Here is a 15,556-nt window from a genome sequence, read left to right on the forward strand (position 1 = left end):
AAAACATTTTTTCATGAGATACTTAGTTGGTGAGCTGGTAAGCTTCATTTCTGTGGACAGTCAGGGCATGGTACCCTATGGATAGCTTAATATACTGAGCAACTAATTTTGTATCAAGAAAATAATGTGTAGCTTCTCAGAGGAAGCTAGAAACTATTAAATTTGCTATTTAGGGCCAGCCCAGGATCAGAAGGCTGTCTCTTCCAGGAAAAAAACGCTTGTCCAGGTATGTTACGAAGCTTTCTGCTTTCCTCTGATGTGATGATGTCAGCTGGACAATCTGGGCATACCTGGTATTGGGAACATGAGTGAGAGTTCTGCATATTCCAGTACAGGAAGTACTTTTTGGTGGAATGTACACTTTTAACTAATGAGGATTCACAGGTAGCATAATGTGATGAAATCTTTACAGGTCCGTTAACAAGTTTTATCATTAAGCTGCAATTAACTGCGGGGAATCTTAGTGTTTGTTCATTCTGTTTTAGACTAGACTACAGCGAAGAGCAGCATTAGAGCAGTTTTTGCATCTACTGTTTGCCCCTGTTTTTCTTTCACTGAGCCCTCGGATTGAATTCTGATTTTTTGGCATTTTTTGGCTCTCTTAAGGAGCACAGGGCTGGTACTACTACTTATAGTTAAGAGTGCAAGGTGGCCCTGAACACAGTGGAAAGCAGGTGATTATTATTTGTCCTGATGAGAAATAAGGCACGAAAGAAGGGACATAGCTGCAATATTGGAAAATAAATACAAAACGAACAATACAAAACAGGGAAAAAAAATCATGACTTGATTTCATTTTAGTAAAAAGAGGATTACCAAAGGAAAACATTAAGCTGTACTTCAGTAATGAGCCAACCATGAAAAAGGAAATAAGCTAACTATTTCAGAAGGGTTTATGTAGCCAATGACCAGTAGAGATCACTTCAATTATCACCGAAATAGAGCCATTTCCACTGTTAAACTTGACAGATGGCAAACTGTGCCCAATAGCATCTCAGTGTAGTTTAAATACTTGGTTTAAGTTTGTTGGCCTGGATTGATTTACATTTTCTTTAATGATGTGTAGGGGTACACAGACAAGAAGAGCTGACATTGGAGTGCTGGGGATTTGGTACTGTTCAAGGTGTCAGTCCTTCCATCTTCACAAGTATAATTTCATTGCTGACTAATTTTGTCTCCTGCATATTCCTCAGGGCCTAGACCAGCTCTCATAGCACCTCCCTATTCCTGTGGAAAAGGTAACTCACTCACAAAACCTGATGATTTCGAAAGAGCAGAGCCTGGAGGAAGAACTCATCCAAATTCCAGTTAAATTGGGAGATTAGTCCACTTTGAAGTTCCAAGCCTAAACAAATCTGTCTCAGCAAAAAGAGTGCTACATGTTTCTTTAGAACTGAAAAAGAGATGCTACACAGAAGCTACCCAACCTTTTCCACAGCTTTTAAGTAACTAAAAAAATCAGCACCTTACTGTGCAAGGAAGCAGGAATGCTTGCAAGTACAAAAGTTCTTTTTGAGAGTGACCTATTCAAAAAAAAAAAAAAGAAGAAGAAGAACTCAGATCTATAATAACACGTAGTCAGATCTGAATAAAAAGGTAAGAACATAACCTTTTCATACCTTTTCTGTGTGGCTACCGTTCCTTATTAAAAAAATCCTTGCTCTCCTTTAGAATTAATTTATTTTCTACAGAAGCACTGCAGTGTTGATGTTAGAGATGTTAGAGCTCTATCTATGAATTAATTAGCTATTTATTCAGAGACATATAGATAAAGAAAAGAGGGCTGGCAAGATCTTAAGAGATTACCTAATTTATTTTTGCATCCCATGGCTGGATTGATGATGACTTCATCGATCCTGGTTGGTTGTCTAAAGACATGCAGTGTTGGAGTTTATTTTAGTCCTCAGGCTGTTCCACGGCTTCACTATCCCTAGCACTAGGTGTGTGTGTTCCCTAATATCTAACCAAGTTTTACCTGTCACTACTTATCATTTTTTGTCTTAACCCAAAGGTTTCTGCTGCTTGCCTTGCTTGTGAGCCAGGTCTACAAGGCGCAAACAGCAAGATTGCAGTAAGGCAATCAAGTAAAGCCTGCAAAGCCCTCAGCGCCTTAGACATTCAAGATGTGAAGCCCAGTTTGCCATGATCCCAAGTCAAAATAGCCCAAAACTATTGTGTGAATTGTGGTCATCTTAACTGCAATTGAAGCCCTCTTATGAACGCAAAAAATCTGTCTCCTTGTTACTTCTGGATATGAAATGGCAGTTTTATAAAATCCTCATGACTGCCGGAGCTCTAATTCCCTTCTTTGGTTGCATTACTAATTCTGGTCAAAATGCACTGTATGACAGTTGTTGGTTAGTATACTGAAGATTCATACTGCTTATCCTTATCATCTAATATATCATAGGAGCCTTGGTGTATACATATATCATAGTATATATACATATCAGAAAAGATGTTTTCTTATTTCCTTATTCCTGATTTCTTATTCTTTTAACTTTCTAATAGAATTCTTTGCTTTGCAGAGTCATGTAGAGACTTCTCACGCAAAAAGGAAAACCACACCAGTGTTGTACTTCTATAAACAAAATTGTTAGAGAATCACCAGCCTATAGTATTGTATTTAACCCTCAATAAGTAAAGTACAGTTATTTCTAGGCTAAACTAAGTTTCAGAATGGAGACTTTCATCCTGTGGTTAAATCCGTAGTTCCCTTTTTCAATGCATACTTGTCTAACTTATCATCTGCCATCATTTTGAAGTACCTACCAACCACCTCTGTACTTAAAAGACAGCGGTTGTAAAAAACCCACAGGGAGATGACCCAGAGAATGTTTTAACAAAGTAGACTTCGCAAGACTTTTGAGAATCTGCAGGTGAGCTCCTGGGATATGTGTTATGTTTGTTTTTGTTTAGTTTGGAAACTGCAAACGTCTCGCTTTTCAAAGTCATATTCGCATTGCACTGGGAAATGCATCTGGAGTCTGCTTCTGACCAGTTGACTCTGAGACAGGGGAACATGTCAGCTTTAAGTAAGAAAATTATTACCGTTTAGAGGCTATTATTTTCTATAGTGTGGATTTCTGTTGTCCTTTAAGGAGTATATCCTTTACTTTCTGCTCTTATTTAACTTCTTACCATATATAACCAAAACATAATTGAGGGTTTTTTCATCCTGAGGACTTACTTACTTACTTACTATTTTCAGTTGTTACAGAGGAGCTTAATGCTGTTGTAGATTTCTAGTAGCTGTGGAAATACCACACTGCTAACATAGCTATGAAATTACTTCTTCCAAAAGCTAAATTTTCAATCTTAGGCTGATGATAGCAAGAAAAAGAAAAGTAATGTTTTTGAAAACAAGGAGGGAGAACATAAACTGGTATTAAGAACATGGATAATAATTGAAAACTCATCTGCCTTACAGTTTATACTCAATTACAAAGGAGTAAAGTACTGCTCAGGAAATGTTTCAGCTATGTATTTGCACGTTTTTAGCCAGCAAAAGTACCTTTGAAAAGCTGATCCTTATGATCTTTTCAAATGTCTGGGGAAAAGAATGTGGCCAGGAAGAATCAGAACTGTTATATTTTTTTTGAGGGCAAAGTTAAAAAGCACAGAGGTACCTGAACCCTCTGTAAGAAGACCAGGGGGAGAGACAGCTTTTTAGTTGTGATAAACGTCAGAGCTATCCTGAAACCAATGCACTGAGTTAGTGAACGATGTAATTCCTAAGCAGTTGTAAAACATGAAAGATTTTCTTCTAGAGATTTTTTTTTTAAAAGAAAGTTACTGAAATGATTACTTTAAAAAGGAAAACCTTTTAGCAATAGAATTAATGAATGAAGCTTATTTCCCAAAGTCTTGTAGTTGTACCTGTTTTATTTGATTAAAGCTGTGACTGCAGCTGGGGAATTGCAACATTCCTTCTCTTATGTGAGTGGAAAGCTTATGTCAGTCTCTCTTTGGTGGATTTTTTTTTTAAATCCAGCTACTAGTTCACTTTAGAAGACCTTGAAACTGCTTCTCAGCTGTTGATTTTGGTTGTAGGTGGCCAGTGGGAGAGCTGCAAGGCATATGATGGATAATGTTAATAGACAGATGATGGGAATAGAAGTGTGTGCACGCATAGAAACACATGTGGACACATCTGCAAAGTTTACAGTTTTGTTCTTACCAGAGGTGTAGTAAGGTTATTGTTAGCTTAAAAAAAATATATATAGTTTTTATTTTCAGTGACATGAAGCTTATATATTTTTACTTTTAAATGGAAAAATGAAAGACGTCAATATATTTAATAATTTCATCAGGTAAATGAACTGTGTCTTATTTTTTGAAGGAGGAGGATGATGCCAGTAATTTGTACAAAAACATTTTGGAAATATGGGCGACATTCTAGCAGTTTTTATTTATTAATTCTTTTTATCAGATAGAGTCTTAGTAATAATAGAGAATTTGCATAAAATAGCAGTATCACAGGCTAGGCAGCATAGGTGTGGCAGGGGTGGTCAGAAATCAGCATAGTTTTCAAGTGCCATTGTAATCTTGTGTTCTCCAGAATTTTGTGACGCAGAGGTCTGTATAGTATTCAAGTGACGAAATCTAAAGAACATTTTTTTCATGAAGAGTAATGCAATAAGAAATAAATACTCTTGGAGGCATTGTATAGGCATAAATGTGTGCTGTGAATGAAGTTATCCAATTGTGATTCAAATACATTTTGGAAAAGCCAAAGGTGTCTGGCCAAAATGTCTTCCAATATGCCAGCATACATAGAAACAAACTCTGATTCCCCAGGAATAGTTAGTGAGAAAAGTCCAGCAGTTCAGTAAGCTTCATATGCATTTTGGCTAACAGAATACTCGATACATACAGAATATGGATAATGAGTAGACTTGGACATTGAGAAACACAGTGTCTTGTAGATTATGCCTCATTTGAATGAACTCAGCATTGATGCACTATTTTTAAAAATAGTTACTCTACAGCATGAAGTACCCCAACTGTGATCAACTGGATTGTTTCCAGTCCTTGGGTTATTTATTAGAGGTTCAGGGAGAACTGGTGGGTTAACAATATTTTCTCTACTCATTACCAAATGAAAATATTATTTTTTTCCATTCAAGCAATTGCTGTAGATGCCCTAAGGTAGTGGTGTGATTGGACTGGGAGGGTTTATTTCTCTTTTGTAAGAACATTTTGGAAAGGTGCTGATCAGTATATACATGTTGTTTATGTTAGGTTATATACAAATGACAGCACACAGACTTTTTTTTTCCCCAGTACATCATGAAACAATCTGTAAGAAGCATAAGAACATGCTGTTTTAAAGCATTAAAAAAAAGTCACTTATTTAAATTAGAAACAAACAAATTAGTTTCTCTTACACCCTATAACTAACACTGGAGAATTACCCTTGAGGTAAGCACTGAGATTGCTTCTTTAGCAAGCTTTATTGAAATTGAAAATGGAAAGTAAGTTCTGGCAAGTACCCATTTTATAGGCAGCTAAAAATATGAATACTTCTCTTCTTGGAGCAAATTGGGCTCTATTGAAAGCAAATATACCTGGTACCCCACTGGCTCCTCACCCTGAAGAGATGCTGTAAGTCCATGACTGCTCGGAACACATGACAGTATTGAAAACAGTAGCTTTTTTCAAGTGGGTCTGTCAAAAGCAAAGGGAGCAAAATGAAGTGTAGTTAATGGCACTCATACTAAATTTAGCTTTGATGACGTATTTTGCTGCAAGGGTAGGAGAAGTCTTTGCTCTGCAGAGTGGCAGTTTCATTCCTTTGATAATGTAGATATACCTGTAGTATGTGCCATAGCTTGTGTGCTTATGCTTAGGGTTGTACTCATTTTCAGCTGTCAACCGGTGTCCTGTTACTTGGTTTAAGTGATGATATAGCATATATGCTGATACATGGCTTTTCTCATTTACTATCTAAAGATTATGGCCAACGTGATGGGAGTTTTTCTGATCCTCCTTTGGATCACGAATATGGTTCAGCGAAACATATTTCAAGCTGAAGGAGGTAAGGCATCTTCTTTCTGACCAACATGTGTTGCAAGACCCCTGTGTGTGTTAGTCAAATGGGCTATGCTAAATGCACAAAAATGCACAAAAATAAAAGAGATCCATAAAATGAGTACAGGACCTCAAATGACCATACTGTGTTAAAACACTTCCTGGGATAGTTTTACCCTGTACCAGTTAGATCTCTCACAGCAGATGATACCTGAGAACCTTCTTTTCCAAAAGGCAGTTTGGACATGGCACCTTGCCTTGAGGGAGAAGTAGTATGAGGTGTATAGATGCAAGCTGTGCTGTGCTGCTTGGCCTCTGGGCCTGAAAATGGTACCTCATCCAATTTATGTAACAACACAGATCTAGCCAGAGCAAAGTTATTGTTCCAGCAAGCTTATAATTTAAGTTCCAGAGACAAAACTGCAATTAGTTGCAGGAACACAAAAACACAAAACGTCATACATTACCAACATAATCTTGGTTTATCAAGAACCTTAATATCGACATTTTCTTGTGAGCATCTCAACAGTGAACATTTCACAGAAAGGAGTTCAAGGTTGTTTATGTCAGGGTTTTCTGGCTGTTTGTGAAGCAGTTTTCCTAGTATGAGATATTTGCTTGAAAATCGAGCAAGTAGGCATTTAAGGTTGAAATTATGTGAGAAAGACATGGGGACTGACTTCCCATAGCTGCCTGAGAGATGGCAAATAAAGGAGGAAGGACTCTGAAGAACTTTGGAAATAAAATGAAGTAGATTTGATTATTTCATTGCCTGTCTATTTATATGCTAACACTTTTTTCCCCCAGCATGATAACTTCTTCATTTCCATATGGGCTCCAGGAATCCCCCTTACCCTGTCATTTTAAGTTATCATCATTCCCATCCTTCTATATTTTCTTCTATTTGTACTTAATTCCTTGGTTCATCATACTTTTTTTGTTTCTCTCACATATGAGTTCTAGTGGCTGTCAGCCTCTTAGAAAGCCCCCATATCTTGCTCTTCTGCAAGGGTCTGTGTATGCAAATTGATCATACGTCTGATCAGTTCATCAGCCTTTTATCAATACAGATGCCTAGTGAGTGTGAGGATTGAATTGAAAGACCTGAACCTATTTTTTTAACAAGCTAAATGAAATAACTCATTGTGAATTTCAAGTTGGAATTGTCAAAAAAATCTTATAAGCTAAATTTTAAGTAAATTCTTATTTAATGAAGTTCTGTTTTGTTATTTAAAAATATTCTTCAAGATTAGAAACATTTTATAAGAAGCTATTGAGAGAATATGTTATTGAAGCGAAATTTGTGATGGTTTTCTTGTGCTTCTCATTACTTATAAGTAGCTATTGCTATGAACAATTCACTAATAAAAGTGAAATAGATTATTATCAGTGTTTTTATTTTCTTTCAGTTCAGGTTTTCCCACCTGTTAATTTCACCCTTACAGTCTCTGCATTAGCAGAAGTATTTTTACACTGGAAACCAAATCCTAATCAGGAACAAAAAAACTACACTATTAGATATGATGTGGAAATCATAACTCCTGTGTCTGAAGAGGTAAGTCTAAACTAAATCCCATTATTCTAAGAAGGTTAAATTTATGTTGAGTTAAATATACTGCACCAAAAAAAAGAGGGCAGTAGGTGTGATATGTCTTCTACAACATTGGCATAGTCAAATTATTTAGTCCTTTTTTTTCATAAGCAAATATGTTAAGCACTGGAAAGATTAACTTTCACCTATGTTTATGGGTACAGCTCTGCTGGAACAAGGGGTTAGCCCCAGGAATTGTCAGGCTCTGTAACATTCATCTTGGAGGGGAAGTTGGATACTGGTATTACATGATGTTGCTCCCTGTTCAAGTCAGTGCATTTAATTCAGATTAATGCCAGAGTATCAGTAAAATATTGCACCATGTTTCATCACAATTATACACTATAATGTTTCATCACAATTACACACTATAAATTTTTTTCGTAAGATAAGGATCTTGCTGTCTTAAGTAACATATGGTAAGCACGTCTTGTGAAAATTATTTGTGCTATCTAACTTTAGACACTTAATATAACCAGCTAAGCAACCTGGCTGGTTTGCCTCTTTTCCTCATGCAGACAGTGGAGACAGCTGGTGTACTCTCATGGGTTGTTTAAAGCACTTGATTCAAGCTTTGCTCAGAATCACTGTCTGCAGGATTCCCTCTTTGGAAGCACAGGATGGCTGTGCATCATTTGGGCAAATCAGATTAACAGTAGGTGGTGTACAGAGTCTTCAAGGTTTCAAGCAAGCATACAATGAGACATTTAACTTAAAGCACATCCTTAGTAGATCAGTCTTTGCAGAGCTTTTAAGCATCACGTGATGTTTGATATAGATTTTTTTAATTTCAAGTATGATACAAAGAAGACTCGTAGTTTCCGAACAGCTGTACTTCACAATGGTTTTTCTGCACGCATTCGGACTTTACTTCTGTTTAATGAGCTTCAGATGAAAAGCGACTGGGTGATGGGTGAGCTGAAGCCTCTGCCTGGTAAGTTGGAATGCAAGGCAGGGCTGAATTTTGTGTTCAGTCCTAGTCTGTGGACTAGACACGAGTAGTTGAGAGGTTTAATACTTAAAAAAAAAAAATTGGGCATTTCCCCCTCTATCTGCAACACTGGTCTTCTTTTACAAAATGAATTCGTTTAGGGCTTTTGGCCTTTGCAGCCAAGAATACAATCTGGAGATGCATGACATGGATAACCCTTACAAGGTTTTCTGAAAGTTCCTTGCTAAAGCCAAGGTAACCTACTTCCATACACTCTAAGATATTAAAATATGATATTGCCTGGAATCACGAGGTGTGTATTTTATATGTAATGGTGCTGTGTGGAACAGCATTACTTACACTGCTTGGGAATCTTCATCAATCCGTCATTCATAGCACTATGTGATATAGAGGAAGATTAGCTAGAACAGACGTAGATAATAACGGACCAAAGACTATAATCAAGTGTTTTAGAAACAGAATTTCTTATGACATTTGTAATAAGACTTTTTTCCCCCGTATTTTATAATTCCTTGGCTCTATAGGTGCTGCAGAGACATCAGTCACTAATTTGTCCTGTGTTAATTACATCACCATTTATAGTACTGTTTCTCTCCATTGTACTTGGTTTCCTGGTAAAGGAGCACCGGAAGATACAAAGTACTTTCTATTTTACAGGTTAGTGTCTCCTATTTTAGTCAACAATGAATTTCTTGAAGAGCATCACGTCTCACAAATATTTTAATTTAGGTATAAGACCTACACTGAAGAATGTCAAGATTATATCAAAGACAAGTGGAACAGGAATATTGAGTGCAAATTTTCAAGGACACATATTGATCCTGAAGAGATTGACGAGCTTATTGTAATACACATTAATGGGTCTAGCAAGTATGCTGCAATTAAACCTTTTCAGCAGTTATTTAACCAAAATACCATTGGTGAGTAAAAATACATTTTTTTTGCATCATAAAAAGTGCCAATATAACTTTCTTCCCTTGAGTGAAATGGTTGTAGGGAAACTGTAAAGAACTTCTTTCTGCACTATATTTCAACTGTCAAGCAGGAGCGTCAAAGTATTTGTGAAAGAGTATTAGTGGATTGAATGGTTCTTAGTACAGGTGAAAGCATGTGCTGGTTTCACATGGATGTCTTAATGAAATCAGAAGACAAAGGTTGATAGTTTAACTAACTGACAAAATGACAATGAGAATGACATAATGAGAATGATAAGAAGAGTTGGAAAACACCTATTAATCTGTTTGTTAGCCAAAGCATTATTTCCAATATGCCTTTTCTATATTTATTCAATATACCTTCAAGTACAGTTTTTACTACGTTTTATTATACAGTAATGGCCTTTCTTTAAAAGAAAAAAGATATATGATGTTCAGGCTAACAATGTCCTTTTAGAGAAAGGCATTAGATTGTAGAGTAAAAGGGAGTATGCAGCCATGACTGTCTATCACATTTCATCTACCCAAATAATTTGTTTTCCTTCATTAGTTCTATACCTTTTGCTTTTTGAAAACAGATAGCATTCCCTTTTTTCTTGCTAAACAAAGTAAAACATTTGACATAATTTCTTCCTTGGAATCATCCCTTAACTATTAATCCATTTCTTTGAATTCATTCCTGTTATAGTAGCTTTTCTATTAACATCTATCTTTCCTGATTAAAAAGTTTTTCTGACTGAGTCTACCATTAATTTCACACTTTTGTAAAAAAGAATATAAAAAAAACCACAGTCCCCCCCCCATAATCTATTTTTCCAAAAATTTTAAGTGGATTTTTAAAAACTGTTTTCCCTTATTTATTTTCCTGAATACCGTTATTTCTCCTAAACCTTATCTTTTCTGCCCCAAATGTCAAATAAATTGAAGCATTATAAGCCCTACTAGGAAACACTGTCAAGTTATAAATTGCCCCAATTGTTAGTATTCAAAGTTTGCTCTAAAAATAACTTACTAGTACTGCTTTTGTTTTGTAGAGAAAGTGAATGTTCCCAGAAATGTCACTGTATTCTTAGAGCAAAATGATCTCTTGGCCAAGTGGGAGAAGCCAATTTCTTCTTTCCCTAAAGAATGTTTTGAATATGAATTTTACCTCTGCAACTTGAAGTCAGGTAACAAGCAGGTAATTACCTCTCTTATGCCTAGGTTTTAAATAGTGTTCCTGTCTCTGAGGTGACTGTCCTATATAGCTAGAAGTTAGAGCTTGGTGAAAAGTCTTCAGTTCAGTTCTCCGATTCACGGACCCATCACGTTTTAAATGATTTAAAACCAAACCAGCTATTGCTGCCTTTTTGAAACTATGGACTTCAGTGAAACTTCTGTCCCATTAGTGACAAGGGTTCAGCAAAGACAAGAAGTCTCATTAATTTTCAAATTCTTCCTCTTTTTCTGGACATCTTTTATGTCTGCAACAAACTCGCTCAGATGATCTAGGAAAACAGAAAGACAAGAATTGGAGTTACTCAGTTTTATGCACCTGGGTTCATAATAGGAGTGGTATAAGCCTGGAGATAATGGACAATTCTGAAAATCCAGCATTAAGTGTTTTAAGAAGCCTTCTGAAAAGGAGACATCTTTCAAAAACTTTGGCTTGAAACATGGTTGTACTAGTAAAGAAATTATACCTACAGAAATAAAGATACTAGTTTTAAACAATGCATGACCTTCACTGTTAATCTAGTAAAGGAGATTTTAAAAAGACTAACTCTGCAGTAAACATGATTAAAGTTTTTTTTTTCTGAATTTTTTAGTCTTAAGCAATATCTGTAACAGAACAATTAATTTTTTTTAACAGATATTGAAAGTATCATCAAATGACTTCAGATTAAGAATTGATGTTACCTGCAGATATTCCATACAGATACGAGCTAATCATTACATATGTCGTAAAAGAGGATTTTGGAGTGACTGGAGTGAAATTCTTTATGTTGGTAAGAATGATATGCCTCTGTCTTGTAACAAATATTAATACTTTGCTGGAAAGTAAATACTGCCTAATCATAAGCATGCACAACATCAAGTAATTTCAAGAGAGACCAAGAAAATATGTATTTGAGCAAGGAAATTGACTTGTTATTGTCAAGGGTAGCTGAGTCTCTGTTCCATTACAAATAAACAATCAAAAAAGCCCCCAAACATACTTGCAGACATATGCAGTACTTTTTTAGACAGTGTTTCGTTTTTACATGCTTTTGTTTTCAGAGACTGCTTTAAACTAACTTCAGTACTAGGTTCAGGTTCTTTTAAAATCAGTAAGAATAAAAACATTTTCAAAGAACAAAATTATCAATGAACACAGTCAAGAAAATTAAATGTTTCTCTGTGTTATTGTAAACATTACTATGGCTGTTACAGTACTAAGACAGACCCAGAAAATGAGTACTGAGGCACCCAAACTTCAGAACTGTCTAAAAAACATTAATTGAACTATAAACCAAAGGAAAGCAAGTCTTTCTGAATGACCAATTTGTCCTAGTGGAGAAATTCATATTTCCCCTGATTTTCTGTATTTTGGAGCCTTAGTTACATCATAATGCAGAGAGGGATGCCGTCTCCCCAGCCATTTTTAAAGTACCTCTGGTTATCGTAGAATGCTCCGCTTGGTTCCTAGACTGAAGCAATTTCGTTTACTGTGTGAACTCTGAAATGACTCAAGAGTTGGCATAGCTTGGCTTGAGATCATATCTGAGGAAATCAGCACACCATTTTAGCAGCATTATTTCTGTAGTTTTTACATGTATTTCCCTGGCAAACACGGTGATATTTATGCTGGAAGTTAATGTGAATGGTCATGTTAAGTATTACTTTACTGGAGCTATATGAACTGTTATATAGCGGAAAACACAAGATAGTTTAGCTTCTTTGGAACATGATGATTTGCCCCACTTTTTTATTTTGTATTTCCTGCTTGCTGAACATGTTTTTCTGGAAGTAACAGTTTTCTTATCATGGCACGTTATCAACTGTTTGTTCTTAGGCATCCTCCCTTGCTCTTATCTTTTGAGTTTCTTCACTTCCTGGTTTTCACTAGAAAAAGTAGTAGTACATTACTCTCTCCTGTTTACTGTACTTTTCCCTCTTACACCTATCTGTTTGCTAGTGAATGTGATTGAATCTGCCTGTATTTTGCCTTCTTAGCCCTAACCCATCTCCTTAAGCCTCCCAGCCAGCTTCATGGCACAGGCTGGATCTCAGGAAGGGAGGCTCAGCCAGCTGACAACTTACCTGAGGGGCTGACCAAATACAGCTCACTAAATGTGCTGGGCGAGTTTATTAGTCTCATGCACCTACATGGAAAATACTCTGATGAGTCCAATCTCAAGACCACTAGACTTCTTCTGAGCCCTTATCCAGAGTAAAAATATTGGACTAGACTGTCCATCTTGTAATAGCAAACCTCTGACTTCATTAAAAATTGAAACACAATTCTGATTGATTCCTTTATTTGGGCTGTGGTGATTAAACCCTGTGAAACATAGCCATATACTGCCAAAATAGGCATTATAAAAATGTACTTTGATGTTACCTTTCTCTAGTTAGTTGTTTAGAAGCATTACAGTCAAAGATGATAGAGTAAAAAAATCATTATTAGGGCCAAGTAGACTGGCCATGCCCATTAATTACACAAGACACTGACAGAAATAAAATCTGTGAAAAGTAGGTATGCGTGAATAGCTGCTGCCATCGTTCACTGTTTAGAAAATCCATAAGCGAAGTCACAGAGAAGTACTTCACAGCGCATTTATGTTGTCCTGATGATTCTGCTTTCTTAGCAAAGCTGAAACAGTTGAGGAACCTTTATGTCAGAGGAAGCACTTTTGGAGCTCTCTTTTTTTGTGGAGTGTGACAGTGGCTGAAGAACCTGGAACCTTCTTCCTTATGGACTCCACTACTAATGCACAGCAAATGACAAATGTGGAAAATTCATTTTGGTGATAAAAAGGAACATAGTCTTCCATGAAAAAAGTTACTAAAATGTCAAAAAAATGTCCATGAACAAGTCTAATTATTTTAGTTTTTTTTTTTTTGTTTGTTTGTTTTTTTTTTACTTATGAAGAGATATTTTTTAAGGCTTTTTACAGCTCACTGACACAGTAGAGGTTACTGCGTAAGTTGCTGGATTCCAGTATGTATTTCTGCCCATCTGATTATCTTTGCTGTTAACTTGCTTGGTGACTCTAAGCAAGTTCATCTCTTCCTTCTGTTTGCCTTTCTTGGCTGGTTAGTGCACAACATAGGAATCTCCTCTCATTATGCATTTGCATGCGCTTATTCGCAACAGTGCACTGTGCTGGGCTGGTAACTCCCATGTCCTGGAGAGAAGCCCCAAGGAGGAGCTCAGTGGACAAATCCACATAGCAATAGCAGAGCCTCTAATTACTTTTTTGCCCACACCTTTATTTCAGGTGTAGTGAGACTTACTGTTGCCTGATCATTTTTTTTCGCGGCCACTGCTGACCAATAAAAGATGGAACAGACTTAAAGACTTCCATTTTTGCTCTGGAAATAATAGACATTTGCTAGCCTTCATGCTGGGAAGCTTGAAATTGTTTTTTTGAGACTTAAGTGTTTTCCACACTCTGGCCCAATGATCCTCCAGGTTCACACTGCTCATAACTTGGCAGGGTTGACAGTTACATTCCAAATCTTTTACTTTCTTGTAAGAAAAATAATCCTGAAAGCAATATTAACCATCTAAAACCATTTGTAATTGAAAGGCTAACTGTGTAACACTGTTGCAGTGGTACAAAGGCCCAGAGCTGATTCATGCAATCATTTGCTCATAGCATTATGCACATCAATCTTAGTGACTGCAGTGCAACTACAGCCATCAGTGGAGATAGCAGGCTCAGCTCCTCATTTCACAGAAACAAATCTGACCAAAATTGAACATTGTTTTGTCTACAGCACCAATAAACCCAACACTCCTGCTGCTGGCCGATTTATGTCCTTTCAATTACCTAGTAATGGCTGTGCTGACATCTTGAAATATAGGACATGTAGTTATCATAAGCACACACAGACTCAGCAACCTTTTGAAAATGCAGTTCAAGGTAAATGTTTTCGTTATATGGCATAATGTGGCACAAAATAATGTTTGTGGTCACTAAGCATGCCTTTTAAAAATAGAAGCACTGTCCTTGATAAAAATATGCTTCTGCTCACAGGCAGAGGCACTAGAGGAATTCTTTCTGAGGGAATATTAGCAACCAACCTACAAGAAAAATTGGTGGTTTTAATATCTATTTTACAGGCAAGTTTATTAAGCCAAACAAATCACTTTCCAGCTATAAATGATTAACAGAAACAAAAAAATGGTTTAATGGAAAACAAACTGTTTGTGCCTGAGATTACAGGCAAACAGTGTCTTTGCTGAGTACCTGTGTGTGTGTGTGTGTGTGTGTGTGTGTGTGCGCGCGCACGCGCGTGTGTGTGTGTTGCATGGAATTGCATATCTCAGGATGTTTTAACATACCCGATCATACCATCCTGACGGTTCTCACAGGCCTTGCTCCTCACATTTCTGAGCTTGCTTTCTCCTTGATATTTAAATGAAAGAAATCTATTAATGAAAGCAGAAAGTCAGTGTCATGAAAACAATTCTTGAAGTTGTAAGTTTATTTTCTAATTCTAGATATGAAATGTTCAAAGTTTGCCTGTTAAATTGTGATTGCTTGAATATAATCATAGAAACCAGTTGATGAAATCTTTTCTGAAGGTGCGTTTGAAATAATCTGCAATAAAAATATGCATAATTTATTTTTTCTTGAAATTCAGGAGGAAACAAACAGGAGAATTCCATAGCCTGGATTCTTGCTCTGTTTTGCGTGTCCTCATGCTCCATAGCCTTGCTTGTTGCAATAATATGCAAAATGTAAGTATCAACATCTTCCTTCCAATTACAATCTAAGTACTAGGTGTTGAACAGATGTGGGGTGACATTAAAAGCATTGCTTGATTTTCAGAAAGGGCACTGAGTTTGGTATT

General features: G+C 36.5%; 2 protein-coding genes across 11 annotated transcripts in view; both read left to right on the forward strand.

Moving 5' to 3' along the window:
* The window catches only part of CRBN (cereblon), a 38,675-nt gene extending 35,815 nt beyond the window's left edge, over window positions 1-2,860 (forward strand). For 5 of the 6 annotated variants that reach the window (XR_009959634.1, XR_009959637.1, XR_009959635.1 and 2 more), the window contains 2 exons: window positions 1,194-1,596; window positions 2,529-2,608. The gene's annotated coding sequence lies outside the window, so the exon portion shown is untranslated. Of the gene's footprint in view, window positions 1-1,193; window positions 1,597-2,528; window positions 2,609-2,765 lie in introns of those variants that run through there. The other variant, XR_009959636.1, reaches the window with a different exon arrangement.
* IL5RA (interleukin 5 receptor subunit alpha) overlaps window positions 2,788-15,556 on the forward strand; it is a 33,463-nt gene continuing 20,694 nt past the window's right edge. For 4 of the 5 annotated variants that reach the window (XR_009959642.1, XR_009959641.1, XM_062585150.1 and 1 more), the window contains exons 1-8: window positions 5,929-6,040; window positions 7,443-7,588; window positions 8,420-8,558; window positions 9,101-9,233; window positions 9,306-9,496; window positions 10,546-10,691; window positions 11,364-11,499; window positions 15,347-15,443. Coding sequence is in view for 3 of the 5 variants with exons in the window: in XM_062585150.1 (XP_062441134.1) it covers window positions 5,929-6,040; window positions 7,443-7,588; window positions 8,420-8,558; window positions 9,101-9,233; window positions 9,306-9,496; window positions 10,546-10,691; window positions 11,364-11,499; window positions 15,347-15,443 (1,100 nt within the window). In the remaining 2 variants the exon portion in view is untranslated. Of the gene's footprint in view, window positions 2,880-5,928; window positions 6,041-7,442; window positions 7,589-8,419; window positions 8,559-9,100; window positions 9,234-9,305; window positions 9,497-10,545; window positions 10,692-11,363; window positions 11,500-15,346; window positions 15,444-15,556 lie in introns of those variants that run through there. The other variant, XM_062585148.1, reaches the window with a different exon arrangement.

This window comes from Rhea pennata, chromosome 12, assembly GCF_028389875.1.
Source record: "Rhea pennata isolate bPtePen1 chromosome 12, bPtePen1.pri, whole genome shotgun sequence".
Taxonomy (NCBI): Eukaryota; Metazoa; Chordata; class Aves; order Rheiformes; family Rheidae; genus Rhea; species Rhea pennata.